This window comes from Scyliorhinus canicula, chromosome 8, assembly GCF_902713615.1.
Source record: "Scyliorhinus canicula chromosome 8, sScyCan1.1, whole genome shotgun sequence".
Lineage (NCBI taxonomy): Eukaryota > Metazoa > Chordata > Chondrichthyes > Carcharhiniformes > Scyliorhinidae > Scyliorhinus > Scyliorhinus canicula.
This window is the reverse complement of record NC_052153.1, coordinates 9,769,163-9,780,546: the sequence shown is the minus strand read 5'-3', so window position 1 is coordinate 9,780,546 and position 11,384 is coordinate 9,769,163. Positions and strand designations below refer to the sequence as shown.

General features: G+C 47.2%; 1 protein-coding gene across 2 annotated transcripts in view; it reads right to left on the bottom strand.

Annotated features, from left to right (window-relative positions):
- Positions 1–1,904: 1,904 nt before the first annotated feature.
- gng10 (guanine nucleotide binding protein (G protein), gamma 10) overlaps positions 1,905–11,384 on the bottom strand; it is a 36,035-nt gene continuing 26,555 nt past the window's right edge. The window contains exons 2-4 of one of the 2 annotated variants that reach the window (XR_005461543.1): positions 10,250–10,381; positions 8,775–8,829; positions 1,905–2,496 (exon numbers count right to left, since the gene is read on the bottom strand). Coding sequence is in view for 1 of the 2 variants with exons in the window: in XM_038804149.1 (XP_038660077.1) it covers positions 10,256–10,381 (126 nt within the window). In the remaining variant the exon portion in view is untranslated. The remainder of the gene's footprint in view (positions 2,497–8,774; positions 8,830–10,249; positions 10,382–11,384) is intronic. The other variant, XM_038804149.1, reaches the window with a different exon arrangement.

Below are 11,384 nucleotides of genomic sequence, written 5' to 3'. Positions count from 1 at the left end.
CATTACATCAGTGACCATACTTTAACAGAAGTACCTTATCAGCTGTAAAGTGCTAGGTAAACATGCCTTCCTTTTATAACTCAATGAAAAATATTGATATTTTGTAAAGGCAAAGTACAGAGCTGGGCAAAGACAACTGTAAAAGAATTAAATGGAGGGCGTAGACTGCACCAGAATGGAGAAGGGCCCGATAATAGACCGAGAGGATAAACAAGACTGATACGCCGTGCAAAATTATTGAAAAGGCTGGACGAAGAGACACCTACATTTCAAAGATGTTTACTTTTTAAAAACTACACAAAAACCTTTTCGAAGTCGTGTACTTGTTGCATGTGACAATTCAGATACTCAACAGATTATTACCAAGAGAAATTCATTAAAACGCTGAACGCTTTGCGTACTTTCTAAATCTTGCTGGGTGGAATTTACCGGCTGTTCACGCGGACGGGATATTCCTGTTCCACCGACGGCACACCCCCGCCTCGGATTTTCCAGGGACGAGGAGTGCATTCAACGGGAAATCCCATGGACAACGACAGGACCAGAAAATTCAGCTGGTGAGCCGCCCTCGCTGACGGAAAACACGCGGGGGATTGCTGGGTAAATCCCGCCCATTATCTCTGACGTTGAAACTTGATTGTTAAATTGCCACGCATTACAACATGTTTCAGGGTTGCACATATTCAGCGGAAGGTTTAAATGATTTCAGTTAGGCCTGTACTGGTGTATCACGCACAGAAGTTCACAATTTTGGCTGGTTGAGGCTGCAAACCTGTGTAAAGTTGGTGCTGGAACAGCACGTCGTCCAAGAAAGGCGCAGGCTGGGGGCGACACGGTGGCGCAGTGGTTAGCACTGCTGCCCCATGCGCCAAGGACCCGGGTTCGATCCCAGCCCCTGTCTCGTGTGGAGTTTGCACATTCTCCCCGAGTCTGTGCGGGTCTCACCCCCCACAATCCAAAGATGTGCAGGGTAGGTGGATTGGCCACGCTAAATTGATCCTTACTTGGAAAACATTTTAAAAAGATACAGGTGGAACTTCAAACAGGACTCAAAATAGACTTCAAAATTTTTCGTGACCAGATTGATCAACCTTCCACACCACATCACACTGAAAGATAATTTCTTTTAAATGTCCAAAATAAATTTAATGAAACCGCACAAACGTGCTAAATAACAGTTGCAATTAAAAATGAAAGTAAAACGTAAGCTGTACAAGTGACAGATGATTCCCAGCCACATACATCACTGCGCCTTGAAACGGTGTTTGCAAGTCTTTGGGATGACTTAGTTAACAACATTCAAGTATTTCTTATTTAACAAATGGTTTGTTTTCTTTTGATAACCTGGAGAGTTAATACTGTAAAGGTCTGAGCTATGTCTGTGACGTGTAATCTCTCTCCATGGCAGTAAAAGAGGGTAACACAAGTGAAGCGCGCTCAACAGTGTCGCACTCCCCGATTGGTTGATGCACACAATAATAATTGTCACAAGTATTTAAAAAAAAAAATTTAGAGTACCCAATTATTTTTTCCAATTAAGGGGCGATTTAGAGTGGCCAATCCACCTAGCCTGCACATCCTTGGGTCGTGGAGGTGAAACCCACGCAGACACGGGGAGAATGTGCAAACTCCGCACGGACAGTGACCCAGGGCCGGGATTCGAACCCGGGTCCTCAGCGCCGTAGGCAGCAACGTTAACCACTGTGCCACCGTGCTGCCCTAATTGTCATAAGTATGAAGTTACCGTGAAAAGCTCCTAGTCGCCACATTCCGGCGCCTGTTCGGGTAAGCTGGAACGGGAATTGAACCTGCGCTGCTGGCCTTGTTCTGCATTACACACCAGCCATCTAGCCCACTGAGCTAAACCAGCTTTAAATGAGTGACTTCATTTTCCTTTTTTTAAAAAAAAGAAAACTTCACTGCCTTTATAAAAGCAAAATTAAAACACGATAAACAGAGACACGCTAAACTATTGCAGGATTGGTGCTAGATTTATCGGAGTTATTTCATTCTGCGTAACCAAGGTGCAGTGGGTCCCATCATCATCGACAGCAGCGCTTCCTCCGATAAAAGCCACCAGTTATTTGACTTATTAACCTCTAACTTGCCGCAGACACACTTTTATCTAATTTACCGGAAATAATGAGGAAGATATTGAATGCAGGCAGTATTCTTCGTTTCAAGTTACACCCAAATCTTAATAATTCCACACACAATCAAACCTCTCTGCCCTTAAAGCCACTGGCAAGCTTACTACAAATTAAAAATAAAGAAGTTTTATGACATCGGCTTGCCCAGTGCTCTTCGTTTGCCAATAAAAACAAAAAACTATTTTCCCCAGAAGGTAGAGAATACCGTCAGACTAGTAAGAATCTGTTACAGAGACGCTAATAAATATAGAAATCCATTTGGCAAAGAAAGTAACAACGCAGGAAATATTCTTCATAAAAGGAGTCATTAGTCATAATCAGGTTTCTTCCAGAGGTGTCCAACTTCCTGCAAGAGAAAATAGATCGTAAAAATTTAACATAATGCCCAAGGGACATAACTAACTAACAAATAGATTATTGAGAAAAAGTATGGTTTGAGGCAGAGTGTGGCTTTCAGGCGTACGAGCATGTGGAGAAGATCTTTCTCAAATGCTAAGTAATGTGTCAGATAAACAGGGGTTTTAAATAACATCTTCTTGGCAATGTTCTGTAGAGACAACTGGGCTATAAATATTAAAGCAAACACAAAATACTGTGGATGTTGGGAATCTGAAGTCAGGTCTGGCACCATCCGGAGAGCGAATCACGAGGGCAACGGCCTCCATCAGTGCTGATGAAATGCTCTGAATATTATTCTATGCTACATGCTTTGTTTCCCAAGCCCTGGAACCTAATCTTTTCATCCAGAACTCTGCTGTCTAATGTGCACCTAATCTCCGCGCTCGATGATTTATGCCCTCGGATTTAAAAATTCTCAGCATGGTTTTCAAATTCCCTCCCTGGCCTCGCCTCGCCTCATCGCTAACCTCCTCCAACCCTCCGTGCTCCTCCTGGAGGGGACATCTTGCACATCCCAAGTTGGAATGAATCCACCATTGGGGTGGTGGCCGTGCGTTCAACTGCCCTAGGCCCTACCCTCTGGAATTTCCTCCCTATCCCATCTTCTCATCGTCCCCTCGCTCTCCTCCTGAAAGACGGCCCCTTAAAACCTACCTCTTTGACCAAGATTTGAGTCACCAAATTTCCATATGTGGCTTGGTGTCAGATTTTGTTGGATAAAGCTCCTGTGAGCGGCACGGTAGCATGGTGGTTAGCACAGTTGCTTCACAGCTCCAGGGTCCCAGGTTCGATTCCCGGCTTGGGTCACTGTCTGTGGGGAGTCTGCACGTTCTCCCAGTGTCTGTGTGGGTTTCCTCCGGGTGCTCCGGTTTCCTCCCACAGTCCAAAGCCGTGCAGGTTAGGTGGACTGGTCATGATAAATTGCCCTTCGTGTCCAAAAAGGTTGCGTGGGGTTGCTGGGTTGCGGGGATAGGGTGGTGTGGGCTTGAGTGGGTCAGTGCAGACTCGATGGATCTGATGGCCTCCTTCTGCACTGTAAATTCTATGATTCTATGATGGGTGTGGGGTGGTTTACTGCAATATCTGTATAAACAATGGCTGTTGGTGTTGCAACTAACTTGTGATACAACTAGTATCAGTATTTGATATTCCCATCAGAAGCAATATCATTCCCCATTTTTAAAACTGATGAATAAGATTATGCACAGAGATGTTAAGTAAATACTTCTCTCTTTTTGCTTGGAATGATTCACTAAAAGCATCTTGGGCACCATTTAACTGCAAATTGTTGTAGCCATGATTCTCCGAGTTGTGTTCCTGACGAGCACAACTCCTCCTCCCCCCCCCCTTTGGGACCACAAAAGTAGCCCTATGATTCCTAACGGCATCATTCAAAAATAGAAGACTAGAGGGCATGCATCAAGCTAGATTCTCTTCACAATACTCTCCTCAATGTAACCACACTTTGCTAATCTACAACAGACGGAAGAATATCTAAGGGACAAAATAGTCTGATTAACCCAATGCAAGTGGTATTAAAGGACACCTACAACCATATTGTAGCCCGATCACCACATAAAGACTCAAAGTCAACTCTTTCCCCCCATTTACAACTCCAAGTACAATTCTTAATGATTATCCAGCGTATATTTATTTTGGGAGGAGCTTCCAATTTTCTCACCTTAAGTACCAACTCGTACTTCTCTCTTTGGCCAACCTGCCAATTTCGACACACAGGGGTAAATTGGCAATTCCACAATGGGAAGTGGAGCATCAGAGTCATATTATGTCCTCGCTCAGTCAAACTCAATCCCATCCTCGCTAAGTCAAAGTCAATCCCAATCCCGTCCTCACTCACAGTCAAAGTCAATCCCAATCCCGTCCTCACTCACAGTCAAAGCCAATCCCAATCCTGTCCTCACTCAGTCAAAGCCAATCCCAATCCTGTCCTCACTCACAGTCAAAGCCAATCCCAATCCTGTCCTCACTCAGTCAATGCCAATCCCAATCCTGTCCTCACTCACAGTCAAAGCCAATCCCAATCCTGTCCTCACTCACAGTCAAACCCAATCCCAATCCTGTCCTCACTCACAGTCAAAGCCAATCCCAATCCTGTCCTCACTCACAGTCAAACCCAATCCCAATCCTGTCCTCATTCACAGTCAAACCCAATCCCAATCCCATCCTCACTCACAGTCAAAGCCAATCCCAATCCCATCCTCATTCAGTCAAAGCCAATCCCAATCCCGTCCTCACTCAGTCAATGCCAATCCCAATCCTGTCCTCACTCACAGTCAAAGCCAATCCCAATCCTGTCCTCACTCACAGTCAAAGCCAATCCCAATCCTGTCCTCACTCACAGTCAAAGCCAATCCCAATCCCATCCTCATTCAGTCAAAGCCAATCCCAATCCTGTCCTCATTCAGTCAAAGCCAATCCCAATCCCGTCCTCACTCAGTCAATGCCAATCCCAATCCTGTCCTCACTCACAGTCAAAGCCAATCCCAATCCCATCCTCATTCAGTCAAAGCCAATCCCAATCCTGTCCTCACTCACAGTCAAAGCCAATCCCAATCCTGTCCTCACTCACAGTCAAAGCCAATCCCAATCCCATCCTCACTCACAGTCAAAGCCAATCCCAATCCTGTCCTCACTCACAGTCAAAGCCAATCCCAATCCCATCCTCATTCAGTCAAAGCCAATCCCAATCCCATCCTCACTCACAGTCAAAGCCAATCCCAATCCTGTCCTCACTCACAGTCAAAGCCAATCCCAATCCTGTCCTCACTCACAGTCACAGTCAATCCCAATCCTGTCCTCATTCAGTCAAAGCCAATCCCAATCCTGTCCTCAGTCACAGTCAAAGCCAATCCCAATCCTGTCCTCATTCAGTCAAAGCCAATCCCAATCCTGTCCTCACTCACAGTCAAAGTCAATCCCAATCCCGTCCTCATTCAGTCAAAGCCAATCCCAATCCTGTCCTCACTCACAGTCAAAGCCAATCCCAATCCTGTCCTCATTCAGTCAAAGCCAATCCCAATCCTGTCCTCACTCACAGTCAAAGTCAATCCCAATCCTGTCCTCACTCACAGTCAAAGACAATCCCAACCCTGTCCTCATTCAGTCAATGCCAATCCCAATCCTGTCCTCACTCACAGTCAAAGCCAATCCCAACCCTGTCCTCACTCAGTCAAAGCCAATCCCAACCCTGTCCTCACTCAGTCAAAGCCAATCCCAATCCCGTCCTCACTCACAGTCTAAGACAATCCCAACCCTGTCCTCATTCAGTCAATGCCAATCCCAATCCTGTCCTCACTCACAGTCAAAGCCAATCCCAATCCTGTCCTCACTCAGTCAAAGCCAATCCCAATCCCGTCCTCACTCACAGTCAAAGCCAATCCCAATCCTGTCCTCACTCACAGTCAAAGCCAATCCCAATCCTGTCCTCACTCAGTCAATGCCAATCCCATCCTCATTCAGTCAATGCCAATCCCAATCCTGTCCTCACTCACAGTCAAAGCCAATCCCAACCCTGTCCTCACTCAGTCAAAGCCAATCCCAATCCCGTCCTCACTCACAGTCAAAGACAATCCCAACCCTGTCCTCATTCAGTCAATGCCAATCCCAATCCTGTCCTCACTCACAGTCAAAGCCAATCCCAATCCTGTCCTCACTCACAGTCAAAGCCAATCCCAATCCTGTCCTCACTCACAGTCAAACCCAATCCCAATCCTGTCCTCACTCACAGTCACAGTCAATCCCAATCCTGTCCTCATTCAGTCAAAGCCAATCCCAATCCCGTCCTCACTCAGTCAATGCCAATCCCAATCCTGTCCTCACTCACAGTCAAAGCCAATCCCAATCCCATCCTCATTCAGTCAAAGCCAATCCCAATTCCGTCCTCACTCACAGTCAAAGTCAATCCCAATCCCGTCCTCACTCACAGTCAAAGCCAATCCCAACCCTGTCCTCACTCACAGTCAAAGCCAATCCCAATCCTGTCCTCACTCACAGTCAAACCCAATCCCAATCCTGTCCTCACTCACAGTCACAGTCAATCCCAATCCTGTCCTCATTCAGTCAAAGCCAATCCCAATCCCGTCCTCACTCAGTCAATGCCAATCCCAATCCTGTCCTCACTCACAGTCAAAGCCAATCCCAATCCCATCCTCATTCAGTCAAAGCCAATCCCAATCCCGTCCTCACTCACAGTCAAAGTCAATCCCAATCCCGTCCTCACTCACAGTCAAAGCCAATCCCAACCCTGTCCTCACTCACAGTCAAAGACAATCCCAATCCTGTCCTCACTCACAGTCAAAGCCAATCCCAATCCTGTCCTCACTCAGTCAAAGCCAATCCCAATCCTGTCCTCATTCAGTCAAAGCCAATCCCAATCCTGTGTCACTCAGTCAAAGCCAATCCCAACCCTGTCCTCATTCAGTCAAAGCCAATCCCAATCCTGTCCTCATTCAGTCAAACCCAATCCCAATCCTGTCCTCATTCAGTCAAAGCCAATCCCAATCCTGTCCTCACTCAGTCAAAGCCAATCCCAATCCTGTCCTCACTCACAGTCAAAGTCAATCCCAATCCTGTCCTCATTCAGTCAAACCCAATCCCAATCCTGTCCTCACTCAGTCAAAGCCAATCCCAATCCTGTCCTCACTCACAGTCAAAGTCAATCCCAATCCTGTCCTCATTCAGTCAAAGCCAATCCCAATCCCGTCCTCACTCAGTCAAAGCCAATCCCAATCCTGTCCTCACTCAGTCAAAGCCAATCCCAATCCTGTCCTCACTCACAGTCAAAGCCAATCCCAATCCTGTCCTCACTCACAGTCAAAGCCAATCCCAATCCTGTCCTCACTCAGTCAAAGCCAATCCCAATCCTGTCCTCATTCAGTCAAAGCCAATCCCAATCCTGTGTCACTCAGTCAAAGCCAATCCCAACCCTGTCCTCATTCAGTCAAACCCAATCCCAATCCTGTCCTCACTCAGTCAAAGCCAATCCCAATCCTGTCCTCACTCAGTCAAAGCCAATCCCAATCCTGTCCTCACTCACAGTCAAAGCCAATCCCAATCCTGTCCTCACTCACAGTCAAAGCCAATCCCAATCCTGTCCTCACTCAGTCAAAGCCAATCCCAATCCTGTCCTCACTCACAGTCAAAGTCAATCCCAATCCTGTCCTCATTCAGTCAAAGCCAATCCCAATCCTGTCCTCACTCAGTCAAAGCCAATCCCAATCGTGTCCTCACTCACAGTCAAAGCCAATCCCAATCCTGTCCTCACTCACAGTCAAACCCAATCCCAATCCTGTCCTCATTCAGTCAAAGCCAATCCCAATCCTGTCCTCAGTCACAGTCAAAGCCAATCCCAATCCTGTCCTCATTCAGTCAAAGCCAATCCCAATCCTGTCCTCACTCACAGTCAAAGTCAATCCCAATCCCGTCCTCACTCACAGTCAAAGCCAATCCCAATCCTGTCCTCATTCAGTCAAAGCCAATCCCAATCCCGTCCTCACTCACAGTCAAAGCCAATCCCAATCCTGTCCTCATTCAGTCAAAGCCAATCCCAATCCTGTCCTCATTCAGTCAAAGCCAATCCCAATCCTGTGTCACTCACAGTCTAAGCCAATCCCAACACAATGTTGCTGCCTCCACATCCCGCCACCGCGCCTCCTCTTCCATCGCTGTGCCTGGAACCCCACCCTTACATCCACCCTGGCTCCAGGAGTTGGGAATCTGGGGAATGCTTGTAGTCCCAGCGATGGCCACTACTACCGGTGGTGCCGCTTGGATTACAGATCAGTCAGCCAAACTGAACCTGGACTCCTCCGAAGTGAGAGACAGAAACCTCATCCGTCGGCAGAATGCTAAACGACTGCAGAGCAGCCAACATCAGCAGGGTCGTGTCCACCATCAACACGTCTGAGTGGTGACGCGGGAAACCCCACCGCCCATTGAAAAACACTGAACACGGGCAATATTTTGAGTAACGTTGTTTGCTCAAAAAAGTCCAATGGCTGATTTTGCCAAGGAACGATCTATTTACTTCTTCCAAGTTGCAAAAAGCCCTTGACAAAGGCATTAGACAGCCAAAGGTCTCAGTCAGTGCTCCAGGTAGGCTGGAGTACAGCTAAGAGACCAGGGTCAGGGGGCTGGGAAGCCGAGAGAACGGGGGGGGGGTCAGGGTGGGGCTATTTAGACTATATTAAAATATAGAGCACCCACCTTCTCAGATTTTTTGGGGGACAAGAATCTGGTCAGTTGGTCAGTTTGGCAACGTCTGTCGGTTAAAAAAGACAAGGATGTAATGGGGCCTCACGGCTGTTAACACTTGGCCGGAGTTCGCTCATGCCCCAAAATGTAATCTCGGGGCCGTGAGCCACAGTTTGGGGAGCCCTGCTCGAGCGCAATTACTATAGCAACTCAAACAGACAATAAAGCTTTAGGTTTGGCGGAATCTGCATCAAACGACACCCCCACTGTTCTGAAAACCAGGTGCCCATGGATACCACAAAGACGCCTCCAAATGAAATCTTCAGAGGTTTATATATCTTTGTAATGAAGAAGTGTGTATGATGAAAGAATCCTGCACTGACGTCACTGTGACTTGTACTCGACAAAGGATATTTTACAGCTTAAAATTAAGAAAATTCAAATTCAGTCCAAAGATGTGCTGGTTAGGTGGATTGGCCACGACCAATGTGCGGAGTGACAGGGATAGGGCGGGGGAGTGGGCCTGGGCCAAGCTGCTCTTTCAGAGGGTCAGTGCAGACTCGATGGGCGAAATGGCCTCCTTCTGCACTGCAGGGTTTCAATGGCATCTAAAATGGCAGAGCTGCAGCCAAAGCGAAAGAGATTCAGGTCTGAAAATAAAAGCAAAATTAACACAGGTGCTGGAATCTCAAACAAAAACAGTAAATGTTGGATAATCTCAAGCAGGTCTGGCAGCATCTGTGAAGAGAGAACGGAGCTAACATTGAGACTGGATGACTCTTTGCCAAAGCTCTTATTCCATTTAGCCATGGTCACAATGATAGGGCTCTACAAGACCTGAGAGAGACCTTATCTAGATCACTGCGTATCTTTATGACCAACCCATTAACACCTTCTCGCTGGCTCAAATACACAGAGGCAAGGAGGCGTGATTTCGTGCCTTGCGTTCCAATTGACTGGAAAGGTGTGGACAGAATGTTTGTCTGATTCAAATCTTTTAAATTATTCAGGGCACTGATGATGTGCAAGTGGTTAGTCTGGTTGAGGTAATCAGGCTGAGTCAATGGGTTGATTGACTGTTTTGGAAGCTCGCCCTCTGGTGATGACGGATCTGAGGAAGGGTGTTCCGGAGCTCGCAGTGAGGAATGTTGCCTGCATTTCCACTGAAAACCACAAGATCGCGGCTGAAGGTCAAGACTTTAGGCATTTAACCGCTTAGCTGACGTCGCCTGGGGTTTGCCACGGTGGGGTTTGCCACGATGGGGGGAGTGGGGGGTTGGAGTGGGGGGGGGGTCAGAGGAACATCCAGGAGAAATTCCAGAATTGGGCACGGGTCTCTTTTGTTTTTTTTGGTCTCAAGGTGGGGGAAAGAGGTGGTCTTTGTGAACAAGAACAAGGTGCGGAGGACCCCGATAATCTCCCGTTCGAAGTACATTGCGTAGCACAACACAACACAGACTGCTAAGCTCGAGGGTTGCTTGGCGTACCTGGTTTTAGAGAAGGTTGCAGGACCTAGGATCTCTGAAGGGGTTGCTTCCTGCAGGTAATCCTACCAACAGCGCATCTTTGCAGGCATTCTGGACGCAATATTGTTGGAGTTCTGTAGCAGCCTGAGAGACCTGGAGTTTTAACACAAAGGTTTGTCTGGTCAGGAATTGCATTTGACACACAGCGGCAGAGAAGGAAGATGTGTGTTCGGCCCAGAGAAATTTTAATTTATGTGCCATCAATTTAATTCCCACATTTAAAAAAAAAACGGTTTTCACTTTCTCAGCAACTTACACATCCTCAATTTCCTTCCCCCCCCCCCCCCCCCCCCCCCCCCCCAACCACAGGCGACGATTAAATGTTTCGTAACGAGTTGTTGAAGGAGACTAGTAAGTCCATCTTTTCTCAGTTTTAGATTTATTTGCAAAGTGGAACATTACAAATATATAGCTTCTCTCTTCACATGTATGTGCTCAATTAGGTCCTGTGGCGCTGTGGGTAGCACCACTGCCTCTGGGCTAGAGACTCCAGGCTCGAGTCCCACCCTAGGACCTGGAAGGCCAAGGAAGGGGTGCTCATAACATGGTTGACCTGTAAAGCCTTCCATTGGGCCTGTGGTAGGCAGCAAGAGTGAGGGTGTCACCTGGTCAGTTATACCTGGTGCAGAGTGGCACCTCTCTAGCTATATAGCCTCCTATGACATGCTAGCAACCTCTTCAAAGAAAACCTAGCCATGGAAACAGACATATGGTACGTTTTATCTGCCTCGTGTATCACTAGACATGGGACGGTTTTTGCACATTTTCCCCGTGTCTGCGTGGGTTTCGCCCCCACAACCCAAAAGATGTGCAGGCTAGGTGGACTGGCCACGCTAAATTGCCCCTTAATTGGAAAAAATAATTGGGTACTCTAAATTTATTTTTTAAAAAGACATGGGACGGTCCAAGTATATGCACTCAGTTATTGTCCAATTAGTGCCCCCACCTCCCTTTAGACACGTAACCATAAATTTACACAGCTACCTAGTCCCCCAGCTCTAGAATTCACTCCCTCTTGCCCTTTAAAATGCTCTTTTGAACCATCTCCTCGATCAAACTTTTGGTCACCTGTCTGAATATCTCCTTATGGGACTCG